The sequence below is a fragment of the Globicephala melas genome, chromosome 19 (genome assembly GCF_963455315.2).
Source record: "Globicephala melas chromosome 19, mGloMel1.2, whole genome shotgun sequence".
NCBI classification, from domain to species: domain Eukaryota; kingdom Metazoa; phylum Chordata; class Mammalia; order Artiodactyla; family Delphinidae; genus Globicephala; species Globicephala melas.
This window is the reverse complement of record NC_083332.1, coordinates 10,428,138-10,453,248: the sequence shown is the minus strand read 5'-3', so window position 1 is coordinate 10,453,248 and position 25,111 is coordinate 10,428,138. Positions and strand designations below refer to the sequence as shown.

At 42.6% G+C, this 25,111-nt stretch overlaps 1 protein-coding gene across 6 annotated transcripts in view; it reads right to left on the bottom strand.

The window, feature by feature from the left end:
* Positions 1 to 454: 454 nt before the first annotated feature.
* Positions 455 to 25,111, bottom strand: part of ZNF235 (zinc finger protein 235) — a 45,370-nt gene continuing 20,713 nt past the window's right edge. For 5 of the 6 annotated variants that reach the window (XM_030874000.2, XM_060288989.1, XM_060288990.1 and 2 more), the window contains one exon: positions 455 to 3,319. In XM_030874000.2, the coding sequence (XP_030729860.1) occupies positions 1,350 to 3,319 (1,970 nt within the window). In that variant the 3' untranslated portion in view covers positions 455 to 1,349. Of the gene's footprint in view, positions 3,320 to 18,628; positions 18,710 to 25,111 lie in introns of those variants that run through there. The other variant, XM_070044178.1, reaches the window with a different exon arrangement.

The following is a 25,111-nucleotide window of genomic DNA, read 5'->3' as shown; positions in this document are numbered from 1 at the left end:
GTATATTAGAATATATTTATGTAAATATTTTGCTGATACTTCCTTTTTAAAAAATTCAGTATAAACATCTTTGTGTACAATCTTCCTTACTGTTGCTATAATCTCCTAAGCAAAACCTCTAATGCTAGGATTTGCCAGGGCAGACTATTTTGATACCTATTGACCAGCAAATGTTCACTCCTACTAATAGGTGTTGAACACAGAATGCTGTGTATATGACAATTAATCTAAACTGATAACTTTAATGAAATCTCAATCAAAATCCAAGAGGTTTTTTGTCTACCCCACCCCATTTTTAGAGGGGGAACAATGGGGGTGGAATGTGACAAAATTAATATCCTTGGTTTCTGCCAAAGCTCCTGCTTAAAGAGGTCTGGATGAAGGACCATGAATAGAAAAGGCAATGTGACAAAGGCAATGTGACCTGAGCCTGAATGGAAATAATGCAAAGAAACCGATTATTAACAATTCAAGTTTACTAAGAAACTTTTTGTTACTAGTAACTACTTTTAACACTTTCAGAGTTACAGTAAAACCCTAAGGAATTAATTAGTGTTCAAAATTTCCAATCATATAAGTTGCAGTATGTTATTAGATTAAAAAAGTCTTTCAGTCTATAAAATACAAACTAATGATGCTAAATATTACACTGCACACAATGGGTGATTCTGTACATATAACTGAAGCTGGATGGAGGGTGGCAGCCATTCATAACTATTGTGGATGGCTATTATATGACTGATTTCAGGAAATATTAATTGAAGTACAATCTTATTAAGGCGACTTGCAGGATTCTTCTTGAGTATGTTATGAATTTAGGATAGGAAGCCAACCAGAATTTTCAAATATTTGTCCTAATCAGAGGGATTTTCCTCCCCTTGGTTCAGTAATTGCCAGGCACCTATTAGGAACCAAGCACAGTTCTACACAGTAGAGACAGAATGGTGAAAAACAGCCCTCCCGATGTGGAGGGTACACTGCAGCTGACATCTATTGTTTGTCCATCATTATGCTTTTGTTGAAGTCCTGCCCGTAACCTTCATGTACGGTAGATGCCAATGATTCTTCCCTTGTGTCCCATCTTGAGAATCGGGGCATTCAGAGCTCTGGTATAACCACTGGCCATATTTACAGAATACGTTTTCCGTCCTCTGTGAAACCTGATGTTAGTATAAAGAGCTCACCTCCCAACTGGATCTTTAAAAACACAGCATTTTACAGAACTTCTTTCCCATGAAGATTCCTTGATGTTTCCAAGTTCTGCAGGAACTTCCCACAACTACGAGCACAGACTTTCCAATAGAGATGAAGACGTGGATTAGCTGGAGGCCATGCCTCACCTTCCAATTCTACAGGTTCCCTCCAGTGTGGACCCTCTGATGGTAAACAAGATGGGACCTCTGGCTGAAGCCCTTGCAACATATATCACATATGTAAGGCCTCTCTCCGGTGTGGACCCTCTGATGGGTGTGGAAATGTGAGGCCTGGCTGAAGCCCTTACCGCACTGCTGACACGTATAGGGTTTCTCTCCCGTGTGGACCCTCTGATGAGCACTGAGCCCGGCGCTCCAGCTGAACTCTTTCCCACACTCCTCGCATTTGAATGGTTTCTCTCCAGTGTGAATTATCTGATGGACTTGGAGATTCGACCTCTGGCTGAAGGCCTTACCACATGTATCACATTTATATGGCTTCTCTCCCGTGTGGACTCTCTGATGGGCTTGAAGATGGGAGGCCTGACTGAATCGCTTCTGACACGCATCACATTTGAAGGGCTTTTCCCCCGTGTGGACACTCTGATGAGCTTGAAGGTTCGAGGCCTGACTGAAGCCCTTCCCGCACTCCTCGCACTTATAGGGTTTCTCTCCCGTGTGGACCCTCTGATGGTTGTGAAGATTCAGGCTCCAATTGAAGCGCTTCCCACACACCTCACACTTGTAGGGCTTTTCTCCAGTGTGGACTCTCTGATGGGCTTGGAAATAGGAACTCTGGCTGAAGCCCTTCCCACACACACTGCATCGAAACGGCTTCTCTCCCGTGTGAACCCTCTGGTGGCTCTGGAAGCTTGAGGCCGAACTAAAACCCTTCCCGCACTCCTCACATTTGTAGGGTTTCTCTCCCGTGTGGACGCGCTGGTGACTGTGAAGGTTGAAGCTCAGGCTGAAGCACTTGCCGCACTCCTCACATCTGTAGGGTTTCTCCTCAGTGTGGACGCGCTGGTGCGTGTGAAGATTTGAGCTACAGCTGAAGCGTTTCCCACAATCTGCACACTTGTATGGTTTCTCTCCAGTGTGGATTCTTTCGTGGGCCTGAAGGTGGGACCTCTGGGTGAAGCCCTTCCCGCACACCTCACACTTATATGGTTTCTCTCCCGTGTGGACTCTGCAGTGGATGTTGAGGTCTGTGCTACGACTGAAGCCCTTCCCGCAGCTCTCGCATCTGTAGGGCTTCTCTCCGGTGTGAATGGGCAGGTGGGCGTACAGGTGTGAGGTCTGATTAAAGCTCTTCCCGCACTCGTGGCATGAATAGGGCTTCTCCCCTGTGTGGACTCTCTGGTGAGTCTGCAGGTTTGAGCTCTGACTGAAGCCCTTCCCGCACTCGTGACACCAATAGCGTTTCTTCCCTGGGAGGACACTCTGTTGAATGGGACTAGCTGAGCTGTAACCACTGCCCTTCTCATGTATCCTGTATGTAGGGGACTTCCTGCCCAAGTGTACCTGCTGATGAAGTTCAAGGCTGGTGTGGTCACTGAATCCTTTCTCACGTTCGTTACACTGGTAGGTTTTCGGTCCAGTTTGAATGATACTGCACGGGGCCAGAGGTGATGCCTTTAAGAGATCTCTACCACACTCTCTGTTGCCGTGAGCTTTCTCTCTTTTGTACACCGTGTCATCATCGAGGTGAGGAGAGATACAACTGAAAATATTAGCACATGGAACAAATATACAGAACTTGTTTTTCACTGGAGTCAGCTTACAACTTCTCTGATAATTCTGAGTCCCATTCAGATAGAGTTTATTCCAGGAATTCTGACCTCTCCCAGTTGGAAATTCTTGATTTTCAATAACGTTAGAATGATCCTCTAGAAGAGTCATTAAACAGCTGTCTTCCACAGAAGCCTGAATGGACACTCCTGCAGGGGAGTTATGCTGTTTGGGGGACTGAGAATTCTTTCCGTGAACACTTATCACGGAGTCCTGACTTCTGGTTAATTTGCTCACAACGTGTCTCTTGATGTACCAGCACGAAAGCTCTCCCAATGAAAGGAGTCTGACTCCTGTTTCATGAAGAGTCTCCACCTCATTGTGATTCCCGGCTCCTGAAAGGAAAACAGTAAGGAATTAAGGACGGAGAGAGTGACGGCAGCAAGATGGTGGGCTAGGAAGCTCCAAGCCTCTGCTCCTGCCACGAAAACATTATAAACAAGTAGAGAGTAGTGAAAATGACTTCATAGGAATTCTGAAAAACAAAGGTCTACAGCAACCAAGAGAACGTCCAATCAAGAAAAAGCCAAATTTGAAAAGGTAGGATATTTGGGATCAGTCCAGAGTGAGGTTGCCCATATCCCTGGCAGATCTCTTAAGGATACAGACACGGGAAAGACCAAAGGCCTGGACTGAAAAGCAGCAGCTAAAAGCCAGCCAGAGGCATGGAAGTGTAATACCAAAACATATTTGATCTACCCGAAAGAACACAGAAAAGGACAAAGAGATGAACAAAATAGATGAGACCTCCCCCAACAAAAGCAATTGCAAATATACCCGGTTTCAGTAAGTATATTATGTGGAAGTGCACTCCCCTAAAATCAAAAGGCAGAGATTGGCAGAGAATATAAAAAGCAAGGTTCAACTACATGCTGTCAACAAGGGATATGTTTTAAATACAAGTAAGCAAAAGAAAAAGGGTAGGAAAAGACGTATCATACAAATATCATGCAAAGCCTAAGAAAGCTGGAATGGCTAAACAGACAAAAAGACTTTACAAAATAGAGCACTCTTAGATACAAAGACATTTTATGACAAGGATTAGCAGATGTAACAATTACAAATGTGTATGTGTCTAATAAAGGCTCCAAAATAAATGAAACAAAAAGAGGGAACTAAAATGAGAAATGGACAAATCTACAGACTTGAAGATTTTTTACACACTTATTAGACCATTAAAAAAAATCAGCAAAGCCATACAAGATCTGAACCACTATAACCAAAACGAAACTTACAGGTCACTGCACCTAACTGCAGTACATACATTTTTTTTTCAAGTACATATAAAACATCCATCAAGATAAACCATACCCAGGGCTATAAAACAAATTTTGAAAGATTTTTAAAGACCATAGCAGAATTAAAATCAAAACCAACACGCAGAAAAGGCCTATAAGAAATCACATGGGAAATTAGAAAATATTTTGAAATAATAATGAAAGAAAATAGTATCAATTTCTGGCATGCAGTTAAACAGCACTCAGATTATTTATAGCTTTAAATATTCATATAGAAAGCAAGAAAGGCCTAAAGTCAATAACCTAAGGTTCCAATTTAAGAAGCCATAAAAAGAAGAGGAAATGAAAGGAAATAGTGAAAAGCAATTAAACAAGGGGGAAAAAAATCAAGGAAAACAAACTGAATCAAGGAAAAAAATAGAAAAGACAAAACACACCATTGTAAAGCAATTATACACCAATAAAGATGTTAAAAAAAAAAGACAAAAACTACCAACATCAGGCATAAAAGATGGGATATTACTAAAGATCATAAAAGGCATTAGAATAAGGGGATATATTCAACAACTTAGATAAAATATACCAATTCCCTGAAACATACAAATCTGTTACAAGAAAAGCAAAATATGTAAGTAGTTCATGAACTGAAATCATAAATAACATTCTCACAAAAGGACCAGACAACTTCACTGGTGAATTCCACTTAGCACGTAGGAAAGGAATAATACCAGTCTTACACAAACCCTTGCAGAAGGCTGAAAAGGAGAGTATACTTTCTGAGGTATTGTGTATAATAAGGCCTGTATTACCTTGATATCAAGATAGACGAAGACATTAAGTACAAAGAAAATTACAGATCAAAATCCCTACATAATGTAAGTGCAAAAATCCTAAACAAAGAGAAAATCTTGTTTTTTATAATACACAATAAAAGGGTACTATTAATAAGTGGGTTGAATCCTAGGAATGCGAGGTGGTTTTAACATGTGAAATCATCAGTGCTTCATGCTCCTTTAATAGCATAAAGCAGGAGGACAAGATGGCAGAGTAGAAGGACGAGCTCACCTCCTCTCATGAAAACACCAAAATCAATTACTTCTCAACAACCATTAACAAAAAAGACTGGAACCTATCAAAAAAGATATTCTACATCCAGAGGCAAAGAAGAAGCCATAACAAGATGGTAGGAGGGGCACTTTTGTGATATAACCAAATCCATACCTGCCGACTGGGTGACCCACAAACTGGAAACTAATCATATCACAGAGGTTCTCCCACAGGAGAGTTCTGATCCCCATGGCAGGCTCCTCAGCCTGGGGGTCTGGCATCAAGAGGAAGAGCCCCCAGAGCATTGGGCTTTGAAGGCCAGTGGGGCTTGATTTCAGGAGCTCCACAGGACTGGGGGAAACAGAGACTCCACTCCTGGAGGGCGCACACAAGGTAGCATGTGCACTGGGACCCAGGGCAAAGCAGTGACTCCACAGGAGCCTGGGCGAGACCTACCTGTGGGTCTTGGAGGGTCTCTTGGGGAGGCAGGGGTCAGCTGTGAGCCACTGCAGGGGCAAGGACACTGGTGGGGGAGCCCCCAGGGAATATTCCTCAGCGTGAGCTCTCCTGGAGGTCACCATTTTGGCACCAAGACCTGTCCCCACCCAACAGCCTTCAGGCTCCAGTGCTGGGATGCCTCAGGCTAAACAGCCAACAGGGTGGGAACACAGCCCCACCCATCAACAGACGGGCTGCCTAAAGTCATCCTGAGCCCACAGTCACTTTTTGACATGTCCCTGTCCACCAGAAAGGCCTGCACAAGCCCCTGCACCAACCCCACCCACCAGGGGGCAGAAACCAGATGCAAGAAGAAGTACAATCTGCAGCCTGTGGAATGGAGACCATAAGCACAAAGTGAGACAAAATGTGATGGAAGAGAAATATGTTGCAGATGAAGGAAGAAGATAAAACTCTAGAAGAACAACTAAGTGAAGTGGAGATAGGCAATCTGCCTGAAAAAGAATTCAGAATAATGATAGTAAAGATGATCCAAGATCGTGAAAAAAAAAGGAGGCACAGACCAAGAAGATACAAGAAATTTTAAAGAACAGATGAACAATAACTGAAATGAAAAATATACTATCAGGAATCAACAGCAGAATAATAAAGGCAGAAGAACCAATAAGTAGCTGGAAGACAGAATGGTGGAAATCACCGCTGCAGAACGGAATTAAAAAAAAAGAATGAAAAGAAATGACAGTCTGAGACCTCTGGGACAACATTAAATGCCACCAACATTTGCATTATAGGAGTCCCAGAAGTAGGAGAGAGAGAGACAAAGGGCCTGAGAAAATATTTGAAGAGATAAGGGACTTCCCTGGTGGTGTAGTGGTTAAGAATCTGCCTGCCAATGTAGGGGACCAGAGTCCTGGTCCGGGAAGAGCCCACATGCCGTGGAGCAACTAAGCCCATGCGCCACAACTACTGAGCCTGCATGCCACAACTACTGAAGCCCATGTGCTTAGAGCCCATGCTCTGCAACAAGCCACCGCAATGAGAAGCCTGTACACCGCGACGAAGAGTAGCCGCTGCTCGCCACAACTAGAGAAAGCCCAGGCTCAGCAACAAAGACCCAATGCAGCCAAAAATAAATAAATTAAATAAATTTTTAAAAAAGAGAAGAGCCAAAAACTTCCCTAAAATGGGAAAGGAAACACTCAAGTCCAGGAAGTGCAGAGAGTCCCATACTGGATAAACACAAGGAGGAACAAGCTGAGACACATATTAATCAAACTGACAAAAATTAAAGACAGACAAAATATTAGAAGCAACAAGGGAAAAGCAACAAATAACATACAAGGGAATTCCCATAAGGTTATCAGTTGATTTTTCAGCAGAAACTCTGCAGGCCACAAGGGAGTGCCAGGATATATTTAAAGTGATGAAAGGAAAAAACTTACAACCAAGAATACTCTACCCAGCAAGGTTCTTGTTCAGATTCGATGGAGAAATCAAAAGCTTTACAGACAAGCAAAAGCTAAGAGAATCCAGCACCACAAAACCAGTTTTATTACAAATGCTAAAGGAACTTGTCTAGGTGAAAAAAAAAAAGCCCACAACTAGAAACAAGAAAACTACGAACGGAAAAGCTCACTAGTAAAGGCAAACACACAGTAAAGGTAGGATATCATCCACACACAAATATATCAAAACCAGCAATTGTGAAAAGAGGAGAGTACAAATGGAGAATACTGGAAAAGCATTTGAAATTAATAGACCTGCAACTTATAGCAGTTTGTGTATATATACAAGATTGTTTTATCAAAACCTCATGGTAGGGGGACCTTGAAGATGGCGGAAGAGTAAGACGCGGAGATCACCTTCCTCCCCACAGATACACCAGAAATACATCTACACGTGGAACAACTCCTACAGAACACCTACTGAAGGCTGGCAGAAGACCTCAGACCTCCCAAAAGGCAAGAAACTCCCCACGTACCTGGGTAGGGCAAAAGAAAAAAAAAAAAAGAAAAATCAGAGACAAAAGAATAGGGACGGCACCTGCACCAGTGGGAGGGAGCTGTGAAGGAAGAAAAGTTTCCACACACTAGGAAGCCCCTTCGCCGGCGGAGACTGCGGAAGGCGGAGGGGGGAGCTTCGAAGCCGCGGAGGAGTGCACAGCCACAGGGGTGCGGAGGGCAAAGCGGGGAGATTCCCGCACAGAGGATCGGTGCCGACCGGCACTCACCAGCCCTCACCAGCCCGAGAGGCTTGTCTGCTCACCCGCCGGGGCGGGCGGGGCTGCGAGCTGAGGCTCTGAGGCTTGGGTTTCGGTTTCGGATGGAGCGCAGGGAGAGGGTTGGCGGCTTGAACATAGCCTGAAGGGGTTAGTGCACCATGGCTAGCCAGGAGGGAGTCCGGGGAAAACTCTGCACCTGCCGAAGAGGCAAGAGGCTTTTCCTTCCCTCTTTGTTTCCTGGTGCGCGAGGAGAGGGGTTTAAGAGCGCTGCTTAAAGGAACCCCAGAGACGGGCGCGAGCCGCGGCTAAAGGCGCGGACCCCAGAGACGGGCGGGAGACGCTAAGGCTGCTGCTGCCGCCACCAAGGGGCCTGTGTGCGAGCGCAGGTCACTCTCCACACCCCTCTTCCGCGGAGCCTGTGCAGCCCGCCACTGCCAGGTTCCCGGGATCCAGGGACAACTTCCCAGGGAGAACGCACGGCGGGCCTCAGGCTGGTGCAAAGTCACGCTGGACTTTGCCGCCGCAGGCCCGCCCCGCACTCCGTGCCCCTCCCTCCCCCCGGGCTGAGTGCGCCAGAGCCCCCGAATCAGCGGCTCCTTTAACCCTGTCCTGTCTGAGCAAAAAACAGACGCCCTCCAGCGACCTACACGCAGAGGCAGGGCCAAATCCAAAGCTGAGCCCCTGTGAGCTGTGAGAACAAAGAAGAGAAAGGGAAATCTCTCCCAGCAGCCTCAGGAGCAGCGGATTAAAGCTCCACATCAACTTGATGTGCCCTGCATCTGTGGAATACATGAATAGACAACCAATCATCCCAAATTAAGGAGGTGGACTTTAGGAGCAAGAGCTATGATTTTTTCCCCTTTTCCTCTTTTTGTGAAGGTGTATGTGTATGCTTCTGTGTGAGATCTTGTCTGTATAGTCTTGCTTCCACCATTTGTCCTAGGGTTCTATCCATGGTTTTTTTTAAAATTTTTTTTCTTAATAATCTATTTTAATTTTAATAACGTTATTATACTTTACCTTCATTCTTTCTTTCTTTCCTTCCTTCCTTCCCTCCTTTAGACAACGAATCATCCGAAATTGAGGAGGTGGTCTCTGAGAGCAAGATTTATGATTTTTCCCCCTTCACCTCTTTTAGTGAGGGTGTATGTGTATGCTTCTGTGTAAGGTTTTGTCTGTATAGCTTTGCTTCCAACATTTGTCCTAAGGTTCTATCCGTCCTTTTTCTAAATAAGAATTTTTTAATTCAATAACTTTATTATACTTTATTTTATTTTTACTGTATCTTCTTTCTTTCTGTCTTTTTTCCTTCTTTCCCTCCTTCCTTTCTTCCTTCCTCCCTCCCTTTCTTTCCTTCTTGCCTTCTTTCCTTTCTTTCTTCCTTCCTTCCTTCCCTCCTTTCCTTCTTTCTTTCCTCATACTTCTACTAATTCCCTCTACTTTTTCTCCCTTTTATTCTGAGCCGTGTGGATGAAAGGCTCTTGCTGCTCCAGCCAGGAGTCAGGGCTCTGCCTCTGAGGTAGGAGAGCCAACTTCAGGACACTGGTCAACAAGAGACCTCCCAGCTCCACATAATATCAAATGGCGAAAATCTCCCAGAGACCTCCATCTTAACACCAGCACCCAGCTTCACTCAACGACCAGCAAGCCACAGTGCTGGACAACCTATGCCAAACAACTAGCAAGACAGGAACACAACCCCACCCATTAGCAGAGAGGCTGCCTAAAATCATAAGGCCACAGACACCCCAAAACACACCACCAGACGTGAACCTGCCCACTAGAGAGACAAGATCCAGCCTCATCCACCACAACACAGGCACTAGTCCCCTCCACCAGGAAGCCTACACAACCCACTGAACCAACCTTAGCCACTGGAGACAGACATCAAAAACAGCGGGAACTACAAACCTGCAGTCTGCAAAAAGGAGACCCCCAAACACAGTAAGATAAGCAAAATGAGAAGACAGAAAAACACACAGCAGATGAAGGAGCAAGATAAAAATGCACCAGACCTAACAAATGAAGAGGAAATAGCCAGTCTACCTGAAAAAGAATTCAGAATAATGATAGTAAGGATGATCTGAAATCTTGGAAATAGAATGGACAAAATGCAAGAAACATTTAACAAGGACCTAGAAGAAATAAAGATGAAACAAGCAATGATGAACAACACAATAAATGAAATTAAAAGTACTCTAGATGGGATCAATAGCAGAATAACTGAGGCAGAAGAACGGATAAGTGACCTGGAAGATAAAATAGTGGAAATAACTACTGCAGAGCAGAATAAAGAAAAAAGAATGAAAAGAACTGAGGACAGTCTCAGAGACCTCTGGGACAACATTAAACGTACCAACATTCGAATTATAGGGGTTCCAGAAGAAGAAGAGAAAAAGAAAGGGACTGAGAAAATATTTGAAGAGATTATAGTTGAAAACTTCCCTAATGTGGCAAAGGAAATAGTTAATCAAGTCCAGGAAGCACAGAGAGTCCCATACAGCATAAATCCAAGGAGAAACACGCCAAGACACATATTAATCAAACTGTCAAAAATTAAATACAAAGAAAGCATATTAAAAGCAGCAAGGGAAAAATAACATACAAGGGAATGCCCATAAGGTTAACAGCTGATCTCTCAGCAGAAACGCTACAACCCAGAAGGGACTGGCAGGACATACTGAAAGTGATGAAGGAGAAAAACCTGCAGCCAAGACTACTCTACCCAGCAAGGATCTCATTCAGATTTGATGGAGAAATTAAAACCTTTACAGACAAGCAAAAGCTGAGAGAGTTCAGCACCACCAAACCAGCTTTACAACAAATGCTAAAGGATCTTCTCTAGGCAAGAAACACAAGAGAAGGAAAAGACCTATCATAACGAACCCAAAACAATTTAGAAAATGGGAATAGGAACATACATATCAATAATTACCTTAAATGTAAATGGACTAAATGCTCCCACCAAAAGACACAGATTGGCTGAATGGATACAAAAACAAGACCCTTATATATGCTGTCTACAAGACACCCACTTCAGACCTAGAGACACATACAGACTGAAAGTAAGGGGATGGAAAAAGATATTCCATGCAAATGGAAACCAAAAGAAAGCTGGAGTAGCAATTCTCATATCAGACAAAATAGACTTTAAAATAAAGACTATTAGAAGAGACAAAGAAGGACACTACATAATGATCAAGGGATCGATCCAAGAAGAAGATATAACAATTGTAAATATTTATGCACCCAACATAGGAGCACCTCAATACATAAGGCAAATACTAACAGCCATAAAAGGGGAAATCAACAGTAACACATTCATAGTAGGGGACTTCAACACCCCACTTTCACCCATGGACAGATCATCCTAAATGAAAATAAATAAGGAAACACAAGCTTTAAATGATACATTAAACAAGATGGACTTAATTGATATTTATAGGACACTCCATGCAAAAACAACAGAATACACATTTTTCTCAAGTGCTCATGGAACATTCTCCAGGATAGATCATATCTTGGGTCACAAATCAAGCCTTGGTAAATTTAAGAAAATTGAAATTGTATCAAGTACCTTTTCTGACCACAACGCCATGAGACTAGATATCAATTACAGGAAAAGATCTGTAAAAAATACAAACACATGGAAGCTAAACAATACACTACTTAATAATGAAGTGATCACTGAAGAAATCAAAGAGGAAATAAAAAAATACCTAGAGACAAATGACAATGGAGACACAACGACCCCAAACCTATGGGATGCAGCAAAAGCAGTTCTAAGGGGGAAGTTTATAGCAATACAAGCCCACCTTAAGAAGCAGGAAACATCTCGAATAAACAACCTAACCTTGCACCTCAAGCAATTAGAGAAAGAAGAACAAAAAAACCCCAAAGCTAGCAGAAGGAAAGAAATCATAAAAATCAGATCAGAAATAAATGAAAAAGAAATGAAGGAAACAATAGCAAAGATCAATAAAACTAAAAGCTGGTTCTTTGAGAAGATAAACAAAATTGATAAACCCTTAGCCAGACTCATCAAGAAAAAAAGGGAGAAGACTCAAATCAATAGAATTAGAAATGAAAAAGGAGAGGTAACAACTGACACTGCAGAAATAAAAAGGATCATGAGATTACTACAAGCAACTCTATGCCAATAAAATGGACAATCTGGAAGAAATGGACAAATTCTTAGAAATGCACAACCTGCCAAGACTGAATCAGGAAGAAATAGAAAATATGAACAGACCAATCACAAGCACTGAAATTGAAACTGTGATTAAAAATCTTCCAACAAACAAAAGCCCAGGACCAGATGGCTTCACAGGCGAATTCTACCAAACATTTAGAGAAGAGCTAACACCTATCCTCCTCAAACTCTTCCAAAATATAGCAGAGAGAGGAACACTCCCAAACTCCTTCTACGAGGCCACCATCACCTTGATACCAAAACCAGACAAGGATGTCACAAAGAAAGAAAACTACAGGCCAATATCACTGATGAACATAGATGCAAAAATCCTCAACAAAATACTACCAAACAGAATCCAACAGCACATTAAAAGGATCATACACCATGATCAAGTGGGGTTTATTCCAGGAATGCAAGGATTCTTCAATATACGCAAATCAATCAACGTGATACACCATATTAACAAATTGAAGGAGAAAAACCATATGATCATCTCAATAGATGCAGAGAAAGCTTTCGACAAAATTCAACACCCATTTATGATAAAAACCCTGCAGAAAGTAGGCAGAGGGAACTTTCCTCAACATAATAAAGGCCATATATGACAAGCCCACAGCCAACATCATCCTCAATGGTGAAAAACTGAAAGCATTTCCACTAAGATCAGGAACAAGACAAGGTTGCCCACTCTCACCACTCTTATTCAACACAGTTTTGGAAGTTTTAGCCACAGCAATCAGAGAAGAAAAGGAAATAAAAGGAATCCAAATCGGAAAAGAAGAAGTAAAGCTGTCACTGTTTGCAGATGACATGATCCTATACATAGAGAATCCTAAAGAAGCTACCAGAAAACTACTAGAGCTAATCAATGAATTTGGTAAAGTAGCAGGATACAAAATTAATGCACAGAAATCTCTGGCATTCCTATATACTAATGATGAAAAATCTGAAAGTGAAATCAAGAAAACACTCCCATTTACCATTGCAACAAAAAGAATAAAATATCTAGGAATAAACCCACCTAAGGAGACAAAAGACCTGTATGCAGAAAATTATAAGACACTGATGAAAGAAATTAAAGATGATACAAATAGATGGAGAGATATACCATGTTCTTGGATTGGAAGAATCAACATTGTGAAAATGACTCTACTACCCAAAGCAATCTATAGATTCAATGCAATCCCTATCAAACTACCACTGGCATTTTTCACAGAACTAGAACAAAAAATTTCACAATTTGTATGGAAACACAAAAGACCCCAAATAGCCAAAGCAATCTTGAGAACGAAAAAAGGAACTGGAGGAATCAGGCTCCCTGACTTCAGACTATACTACAAAGCTACAGTTATCAGGACGGTATGGTACTGGCACAAAAACAGAAAGATAGATCAATGGAACAGGATAGAAAGCCCAGAGATAAACCCACGCACATATGGACACCTTATCTTTGATAAAGGTGGCAGGAATGTACAGTGGAGAAAGGACAGCCTCTTCAATAAGTGGTGCTGGGAAAACTGGACAGGTACTTTTAAAAGTATGAGATTAGATCACTCCCTAACACCATACACAAAAATAAGCTCAAAATGGATTAAAGACCTAAATGTAAGGCCAGAAACTATCAAACTCTTAGAGGAAAACATAGGCAGAACACTCTGACATAAATCACAGCAAGATCCTTTCTGACCCACCTCCTAGAGTAATGGAAATAAAAACAAAAATAAACAAATGGGACCTAATGAAACTTCAAAGCTTTTGCACAGCAAAGGAAACCATAAACAAGACCAAAAGACAACCCTCAGAATGGGAGAAAATATTTGCAAATGAAGCAACTGACAAAGGATTAATCTCCAAAATTTACAAGCAGCTCATGCAGCTCAATAACAAAAAAACAAACAACCCAATCCAAAAATGGGCAGAAGACCTAAATAGACATTTCTCCAAAGAAGATATACAGACTGCCAACAAACACATGAAAGAATGCTCAACATCATTAATCATTAGAGAAATGCAAATCAAAACTACAATGAGATATCATCTCACACCAGTCAGAATGGCCATCATCAAAAAATCTAGAAACAATAAATGCTGGAGAGGGTGTGGAGAAAAGGGAACACTCTTGCACTGCTGGTGGGAATGTGAATTGGTTCAGCCACTATGGAGAACAGTATGGAGGTTCCTTAAAAAAACTACAAATAGAACTACCATATGACCCAGCAATCCCACTACTGGGCATATACCCTGAGAAAACCAAAATTCAAAAAGAGTCATGTACCAAAATGTTCATTGCAGCTCTATTTACAATAGCCCGGAGATGGAAACAACATAAATGCCCATCATCAGATGAATGGATAAAGAAGATGTGGCACACATATACAATGGAATATTACTCAGCCATAAAAAGAAACGAAATTGAGCTATTTGTAATGAGGTGGATAGACCTAGAGTCTGTCATACAGAGTGAAGTGAGTCAGAAAGAAAAAGACAAATACCGTATGCTAACACATATATATGGAATTTAAGAAAAAAAAATGTCATGAAGAACCTAGGGGTAAGGCAGGAATAAAGACGCAGACCTCCTAGAGAGGTTATGGGGAAGGGTGAGCTGTGACAGGGCGAGAGAGAGTCATGGACATATACACACTAACAAACGTAGTAAGGTAGATAGCTAGTAGGAAGCAACCGCATGGCACAGAGATATTGGCTTGGTGCTTTGTGACAGCCTGGAGGGGTGGGATAGGGAGGGTGGGAGGGAGGGAGACGCAAGAGGGAAGACATATGGGAACATATGTTTATGTATGACTGATTCACTTTGTTATAAAGCAGAAACTAACACACCATTGTAAAGCAATTATACCCCAATAAAGATGTTAAAAAAAAAACACAAAAAACCTCATGGTAACTGCAAACCAAAAATCTACAATAGATACACAAAAAAAGAAAAAGGAATCCAAACACCACAAAAGATAGTCATCAAATCACAAGAAAAGAGAACAAGAGAGGAAGGGAAGCAAAAAGACCTACGAAAACGGTCCCAAAAGAATTAACAACATGGCAGTAAGAATATACGTATCAGTAATTACCTCAAACCTAAATGGATTGAATACTCCAACCAAAACACACAGACTGGCTGAATGGATACAAAAATAAGACCTGGATATCAACGTATGTTTTCTCCAAGAGACCCAATTCACATCTAGGGACACATGAAGACTGAAAGTGAGGGGATGAAAAAAGATACTCCATGCAAATGGGAATCAAAAGAAAGCTGGAGCAGCAATACTCATATCAGCCAAAATAGACTTTAAAATAAAGACTGTTACAAGAGATAAGGAAGGGGGCTTCCCTGGTGGCGCAGTGCTTGGGAGTCCACCTGCCGATGCAGGGGACGCGGGTTCATGCCCCGGTCCAGGAGGATCCCACATGCCACGGAGTGGCTGGGCCCGTGAGCCATGGCTGCTGGGCCTGTGCGTCCAGAGCCTGTGCTCCGCGACAGGAGGGGCTGCAGCGGTGGGAGGCCCGTGTACTGCAAAAAAAAAAAGGATAAGGAAGGACACTACATAATGATTCAAGGGATCAATCCAAGAAGATATAACGATTGCAAATATATATATGCACCCCACATAGAAGCACCTCAATATATAAGGCAAATGCTAACAGCCATAAAAGGAGAAATTGACAGTAACACAATAATAGTGAGGGACTTTAACACCTCACTTACATCAATGGACAGATCATCCAGCCAGAAAATCAATAGGGAAACACAGGCCTTAAATGACCCATTAGACCAGATGGACTTAACTAATATTTATAGGGCATTCCATCCCAAAGCAACAGAATACATATTCTTCTCAAGTGCACATGAAACATTCTCCGGGATAGATCACATGCTGGGCCACAAAGCAAGTCTCAGTAAATTTAAGAAAACTGAAATCATATCAAGTATCTTTTCCGACAACAATGCTATGAGATTAGAAATCAACTACAAGAAAAAAAACTATAAAAAACACAAACACATAGAGGCTAAACAGTATGTTACTAAACAACCAATGGATCACTGAACAAATCAAAGAAGAAATTAAAAAAAAAACCTAGGGACAAATGAAAGTGAAAGCACAATGATCCAAAACCTATGGGACAAAGCAAAAGCAGTTCTACGAGGAAGTTTATAGCAATACAGTCTTACCTCAGGAAACAAGAAAAATCTCAAACAACCCAACTTTGCACCTAAAGCAACTAGAGAAAGAACAAACAAAACCCAAAGTTTGTAAAAGAAAAGAAATCATGAAGATGAGACCAGAAATAGAGACGAAGAAAACAAAAGATCAATGAAACTAAAATCTGGTTCTTTGAAAAGATAAAGTTGATAAGCCTTTAGCCCAACTCATCAAGGAAAAAAGGGAGAGGGTTCAAATCAATAAAAATATTTACACAGAAAAAAACAGCATAAAGGAGAAACTCTTACAATTGTCTGAAAAAATGAGAATAAGCATTTGACAAATTACCATACCCACACATGATAAAAATGCACATTAAATTAGAAAGAGAAAGGAACTCAGTCCATTAAGGACACTAAAAAATCACCTCCAGTTAACACCATGCTCAGTGAGGAAAGACTGAATGCTGTCTACCTGCATTCAGGCAGAAGGAAACGAGGCATACAGATTGGAAAGGAAAGTAAAATAATGTATTTATAGAAGTTATAAATCTATATATAGAAAAATCTTTAGGAATGTACAAAAATGCTTCTAGAACACGTGAATATAGGAAGATTGCAGGCTACAAGAATTGATGTACAAAAATCAACTCTATTCCGACAAGCAAATAATTGAAAAACAGAATTAATTCCATTTATATAGCATCAAAAAACAAAACACTTCTGAAAAATTAGAGATACAATTCCTATAGGCTACATGCTATAAAAGGTGACATTGTGATTTATAATAAATGTTTCATCTTCTCCCATGGTTCCTGGCTCACAGCTCCCAAAACCCTTGGAATTTCCTGAGAGATAAGAGCAATCAGAGCATCTTTTGTTCTAATATTTAGTTTTTTATCCTCTGTTCCTGAAATGGCTTCAGAGCCCTAAGGGTGAAATGGGTGTCTTCTTATTCATGATGAGCCCTGGGATGCTGAACCTATGATTAAAGCCAACCAGATCTTCAAATTTACTCAGTTGAATTTTGTTTTTTTATCAGATTGGTGGCAGTGACAAGATCCCAAGTGGAACTTCTGAATGCATTCAGAAGAAATACAGGCACGGCGCCCTGGAGAACCATTCTGAGTTCAGTCTTTCTTGCCGTTTCTGAGGGCTGCTGGTACATGTTATAAGTGTTTCAGAAATTGTGTGATATCTCCTGCTATAAAATGTCTGTCACCTAAATTGAGGCTCACACCAAAAGGACTGCACCCTAGCATCAGGGAACTGCCCTCGCTTCTCAGGCAAAGGTAGCAGCAGTAGAATCTACAGATTGTGGGGCATGTGGATGAAGTCCTTTCTGCTTCTGCAAAGAAAGACCCCTCAATGCCAAACTTTTGCCACGCCAATGTCCTTGTCACCTGGCAACAGTCTGCTCCTGTGTCAGATAAACTGAGACAGGTAAACAATGGCTCTGGGAAAACCAAGATATATATGGCCACTTGGTTCTTCCCAGCTCCCTGGCAAGCCCCATTTTTTGGTGTTTGCATTCCTTCACCCACCACAGTGCATTTAAAAAAACCTTTTTTTTAAGTCAAAACTCTCTGTACAGCCTGGCAACTATGGTTAATAATACTGTATTGCATATATGAAAGCTGCTAAGAGTAGATTTTAAAAGTTATCACAAGAAAAAAAATTACAACTATGTGTGGTGATGGATGTTAACTAGACTCATTGTGGTGATAGTTTTGAGACATACACAAATGTTGATTCATTATGTTGGACATCTGAAATTAATGTTATATGTTAATTACATCTCAATTTTAAAAATTAAAAAACTATCTTTGTCCCTGGAGGCGTCCTCTTTCTGGACCCTCTGAATACTTTGCAGCTGGACTTCATTCAAGTGCCACTCACTAGGGGTCATCAGTCTGGATGTTTTCCAGATAGTAAAGCCTTTCCCTGCTGCAAGACCAATGCCCTCATCGTGGCAAAGACACTATTAAAGAAGGTGTTTCCTGCTTGGGGTACACCTTCCACAATCTCCAGTGATCTAGGTACCCGCTTCACTGGGTATATCACACAGAAACCTTGTAAACTTCTTGGAATGATCACTGCCCTACTGGCTTCAATCATCAGGCAAGGTCAAGAGAACTAATGGAAAAAACCAGATTCAAGCAAAACAAGTGTTAATTATGTGGGACGACATGAACTGGGGAGGATGCTCTGATATTTCGTTTTCCCATTTTAAGGAGACCTTGATCTCTTAAGTTATATATGACTTACAGAAATCTGGTAAATTATACCTTTGTGAGCAAAGATGAAACATCTACTTTTTCTCCTTACCTGATCCTTCCAGAATTCAGAAAGTCTCAGTGAGTACCCTTATTTTCCTGATAGTATATTTGTTCACATAAGTTCAGTAAGAATCTGTTCTCCCTGTGACAGGACACAATTGAAAAACACTGGCTGTATTACCAAGGTTTTGACTGAAATGTCATATTTGAGATACGCGTAGACTCATATATGACCACAGAGCTTCAAGGAACTGCTTGGAAAAATCGAACTGGTACCTTGCATACACAGTTCCAGGAAACCAGTCTTAAAACAGAGTTTTTAAATAATCAGGCCAAATTTAACACAAACCTTTGTGTTTTTTTTTTTAAAAAAAAAAGGAGGTGGAGTAATTGTAGAGAAAAAAACTATGTTTCCACCTTTGTAGATATTAGATTCTAGTCCTGCTAATTGTCTTGGAGGTAATGTTATCTGTAAACTGGACTGGATCCTGAATGTTTTCTAGTTTCCTCAAATATCTGGCTCTGACTCACCAAACTAACACTTGCAATTTTCTCCTACCCTTCTGATTTGGAATCAGGAAGAAGGCAGCCCCCGAGCTCCGTCCGAAGGGACCTCACAAAGTGCTCCTGCCCACTAACACTGCAGGGAAACTAGAAGGTACTGAACCCTGGATGTATATCCCACGGCTAAAAAGACACCCCACCTGACACCAGGTCCTATACAGATGCTGGGGACCTCCAAATCAAGGTGACGGGCGAGAAGCAGCTGACACCAAGGTCGACTGCTTCTGCCCAAGAAGCCAGATCCAGACTCACCTAACCGTGAAACCCCTTCTTTCCTTTACTCTGGCATTGGCCTGCAGAGATTATGCCCTCATCTGCATCCCCCAGGCCACTGCTAAGGGGGTTAACCTCTGGAATTTAGAATAGATTTTTCTCCCAGCCTGAAATATAAGTTAACTGACCCCTGGCTTGAATAGGCACAGGCAACAATTCTTACAAATGAATCCATTAACAGTGCCACCTTCATGGAAGTAGTTTGTGCCCTGACAAGACTTATCTTTGTCTGTGGTGGTTATGTTTCTCCTTGGGCCTACGGATGCCTAGATGGCTGGTGCACAGCTGGGCAATGCCTCTTGGTTATCAAACCGTGCCCCTACCTGTTCTAGCAAGGACCTACCAGGAGGCTTTTCATGATTCGGGGTTTGCTTCCTTTGGTAGGGCCCTACTTCCCCGATTAGGAGCAGATATGAATGAGACTGTCATCAGAAACCACTCCTTAACTCCTGAAGAGACTCTTGAAGAGACTGTAGATTTCACTGCTAAGACGTTAGCTGCCCAGCAGAAACATGTGGACCCTCCGGCCAAGGCCACTCCTGATGACAGCCCCTGATTATCTTTTAGCTGAAGGAGGAGGTGCCTGTGCTGTGGCCAACATCACCTGTTGCACCTGGGTTAACACTTCTGAGGAAGCTGAAACTCAGGTACAGAAGTTCATTGAGGAGGCTACCTTGCTTAAGAAGATGACTCTTTTGATACTATACATAGAAAACCCTAAAGATGCTACCAGAAAACTACTAGAGTGCATCACTGAATTCGGTAAAGTTGCAGGATACAAAACTAATACACAGAAATCTCTTGCATTCCTATATATTAACAATGAAAGATCAGAAAAAGAAATTAAGGAAATAATCCAATTTACCATCACATCAAAAAGAATAAAATACCAAGGAATAAACCTACCTAAGGAGGCAAAGGACCTGTACTCTGAAAACTGTACTTAAGGCACTAATGAAAGAAATCGAAGATGACACAAACAGGTGGAAAGATATACCATGTTCTTGGATTGGAAGAATCAATATTGTCAAAATGACTGTACTACCCAAGGCAATCCACAGATTCAATGCAATCCCTATCAAGTTACCAATGGCATTTTTCAGAGAACTAGAACAGACACAAAAGACCCTGAATAGCCAAAGCAATCCTGACAAAGAAAAATGGAGGACTTCCCTGGTGTGCAGTGGTTAAGAATCTGCCTGCCAATGCAGGAGACACGGGTTCCAGCCCTGGTCCAGGAAGATCCCACATGCCACACAGCAGCATAGCCTGTAGGGCACAACTACTGAAGCCCGTGTGCCTAGAGCCCGTGCTCCACAACAAGAGAAGCCACTGCAATGGGAAGCCCACACACCGCAACGAAGAGTAGCCACTGCTCGCCACAACTAGAGAAAGCCTGCGCGCAGCAACGAAGACCCAATGCAGCCAAAAATAAATAAATAAAATAAATTAAAATCCAACAAATCTATGGTTACCAAAGGGGAAACGTGGGGGATAAGAGGGATAAAGTAGGAGCTTGGGATTAACACACACATACTACTATATATAAAATAGATAACCAACAAGGGCCTACCATATAGCACAGGGAACTCTACTCAGTATTCTCTAATAACCTATATGGGTAAAGAATCTGAAAAAGAATGAATATATGTATATGTATAACTGAATCACTTTGCTGTACACCTGAAGCTAACAACATTGTAAATCAACAATACTCCAAACAAATTTTTAAAAAAGGAGGGAAGGAGCTTCAAGATGGTGGAGGAGTAAGACATGGAGATCACCTTCCTCCCCACAAATACATCAGAAATACATCTACATGTAGAACAACTACAGAACACCTACTGAACGCTGGCAGAAGACCTCAGACTTCCCAAAAGGGTCTTGGTGCTCTGGCCAGGTGTCAGGCCTGTGCCTCTGAGGTGGCAGAGCTGAGTTCAGGACGTTGGTCCACCAGAGACCTCCTGGCTCCATGAAATATCAAATGGCGAAAACTCTCCCAGAGATCTCCTTCTCAACACTAAGACCCAGCTCCACTCAACAACCAGCAAGCTACAGTGCTGGACATGCATGCCAAGCAACTAGCAAGACAGGAACACAACCCCACCCATTAGCAGAGAGGCTGCCTAACATCATAATAAGTTCACAGACACCCCAAAACACACCACTGGATGCGGTGCTGCCCATCGGAAAGACAAGATCCAGCCTCATCCACCAGAACACAGGAACTAGTCCTCTCCACCAGGAAGCCTACACAACCCACTGAAACAACCTTACCCACTGGGGGGAGACACCAAAAACAACGGGAACTATGAATCTTCAGCCTGCAAAAAGGAGACCCCAAACACAGTAAGTTAAGCAAAATGAGAACACAGAGAAACACACAGCAGATGAGGGAGCAAGGTAAAAGCCCACCAGACCAAACAAATGAGGAGGAAATAGGCAGTCTATGTGAAAAAGAATTCAGAGTAACAGTAAACATGATCCAAAATCTTGGAAACAGAATGGAGAAAATACAAGAAACATTTAATAGGGACCTAGAAGAACTAAAGAGCAAACAAACAATGATGAACAACACAATAAATGAAATTTAAAATTCTCTAGAAGGAATCAATAGCAGAATAACTGAGGCAGAACAGATAAGTGACCTGGAAGATAAAATAGTGGAAATAACTACTGCAGAGCAGAATAAAGAAAAAATAATGAAAAGAATGGAGGACAGTCTTTGAGACAACATTAAACACACCAACATTCGAATTATAGAGATCCTAGAAGAAGAAGAGAAAAAGAAAGGGACTGAGAAAATATTTGAAGAGATTATAGTTGAAAACTTTCCTAATATGGGAAAGGAAATAATCAAGTCCAGGAAGTACAAAGAGTCCCATACAGGATAAATCCAAGGAGAAACATGCCCAGACACATATTAATCAAACTATCAAAAATTAAATACAAAGAAAAAGTATTAAAAACAGCAAGGGAAAAACAACAAATAACATACAAGGGAATCCCCATGAGGTTAACAGCTGATCTTTCAGCAGAAACTCTGCAAGCCAGAAGGAAGTGGCAAGACGTATTTAAAGTGATGAAAGGGGGGTGCTGGGAAGATGGTGGAAGAGTAAGACGCGGAGATCACCTTCCTCCCCACAGATACACCAGAAATACATCTACACGTGGAAAAACTCCTACAGAACACCTACTGAAGGCTGGCAGAAGACCTCAGACCTCCCAAAAGGCAAGAAACTCTCCACGTACCTGGGCAGGGCAAAAGAAAAAAAAAGAAAAAACAGAGACAAAAGAATGGGGACGGCACCTGCACCAGTGGGAGGGAGCTGTGAAGGAGGAAAGGTCTCCACACACTAGGAAGCCCCTTCGCGGGCGGAGACTGCGGGAGGCGGAGCGGGGAGCTTCGGGGCCGCGGAGGAGAGCGCAGCCACAGGGGTGCGGAGGACAAAGCGGAGAGATTCCCGCATAGAGGATCGGTGCGACCAGTACTCACCAGCCCGAGGGGCTTGTCTGCTCACCCGCAGGGGCGGGCAGGGCTGGAAGCTGAGGCTCCTCAGCGCAGGGAGAGGACTGGGGTTGGCGGCTCGAACACAGCCTGAAGGGGTTAGTGCACCACGGCTAGCCGGGAGGGAGTCCAGGGAAAAGTCTGCACCTGCTGAAGAGGCAAGAGACTTTTTCTTCCCTCTTTGTTTCCTGGTGCGCGAGGAGAGGGGTTTAAGAGTGCTGCTTAAAGGAACACCAGAGACGGGCGCGAGCCGCGGCTAAAAGCGTGAACCCCAGAGACGGGCGTGAGCCGCGGCTAAAAGCGCGGACCCCAGGGACGGGCGGGAGACGCTAAGGCTGCTGCTGCCGCCACCAAGAAGCCTGTGTGCGAGCACAGGTCACTATCCACAGCCCCCTTCCGGGGAGTCTGTGCAGCCCGCCACTGCCAGGTTCCCGGGATCCAGGGACAACTTCCCCAGGAGAACGCACAGCGGGCCTCAGCTGGTGCAACGTCACACCGGCCTCTGCCGCCGCAGGCCCGCCCCGCACGCCGTGCCCCTCCCTCCCCCCGGGCTGAGTGCGCCAGAGCCCCCGAATCAGCGGCTCCTTTAACCCTGTCCTGTCTGAGCAAAAAACAGACGCCCTCCAGCGACCTACACGCAGAGGCAGGGCCAAATCCAAAGCTGAGCCCCTGTGAGCTGTGAGAACAAAGAAGAGAAAGGGAAATCTCTCCCAGCAGCCTCAGAAGCAGCGGATTAAAGCTCCACATCAACTTGATGTACCCTGCATCTGTGGAATACATGAATAGACAACGAGTCATCCCAAACTGAGGAGGTGGGCTTCGAGAGCAAGATCTATGATTTTTTTCCCCCTTTCCTCTTTTTGTGAATGTGTATGTGTATGCTTCTGTGTGAGATCTTATCTGTATAGCTTTGCTTCCACCATTTGTCCTAGGGTTCTATCCGGCCATTGTTGTTTTCTTATTTAAAAAATTTTTTTCTTAATAATTAATTTTAATTTTAATAACTCTATTAAACTTTACCTTCTTTCTTTCCTTTCTCTCTCTCTCTTTCCTTCCTTCCCTCCTTTAGACAACGAATCATCCCAAATTGAGGAGGTGGACTTTGAGAGCAAGATTTATGATTTTTTCCCCCTTTACCTCTTTTTGTGAAGGTGTATGTGTATGCTTCTGTGTAAGATTTTGTCTGTATAGCTTTGCTTCCACCATTTGTCCTAAGGTTCTATCCGTCCTTTTTTTTAATAATTATTTTTTAATTCAATAACTATTATACTTTATTTTATTTTACTGTATCTTCTTTCTTTCTGTCTTTTTCCTTCCTTCCCTCCTCCCTCCCTCCCTCCTTTCTTTCCTTCTTACCTTGTTTCATTTTCTTTCTTCTTTCCTTCCTTCCTTCCTTCCTTCCTTCCCTCCTTTCTTTCTTTCTTCCTACTTCTACTAATTCTACTTTGTCTCCCTTTTATTCTGAGCCGTGTGGATGAAAGGCTCTTGCTGCTCCAGCCAGGAGTCAGAGCTCTGCCTCTGAGGTGAGAGAGCCAACTTCAGGACACTGGTCAACAACACACCTCCCAGCTCCACATAATATCAAATGGCGAAAATCTCCTAGAGACCTCCATCTTTACACCAGCAGCCAGCTTCACTCAACGACCAGCAAGCCACAGTGCTGGACAACCTATGCCAAACAACTAGCAAGACAGGAACACAACCCCACCCATTAGCAGAGAGGCTGCCTAAAATCATAATAAGTCCACAGACACCCCAAAACACACCACCAGACGTGGACCTGCCCACCAGAAAGACAAGATCCAGCCTCATCCACCTGAACACGGGCACTAGTCCCCTCCACCAGGAAGCCTACACAACCCACTGAACCAACCTTAGCCACTGGAGACAGACATCAAAAACAACGGGAACTACAAAACTGCAGCCTGCAAAAAGGAGACCCCCAAACACAGTAAGATAAGCAAAATGAGAAGACAGAAAAACACACAGCAGATGAAGGAGCAAGATAAAAATGCACCAGACCTAACAAATGAAGAGGAAATAGCCAGTCTACCTGAAAAAGAATTCAGAATAATGATAGTAAAGATGATCCAAAATCTTGGAAATAGAATGGACAAAATGCAAGGAACATTTAACAAGGACCTAGAAGAAATAAAGATGAAACAAGCAACGATGAACAACACAATA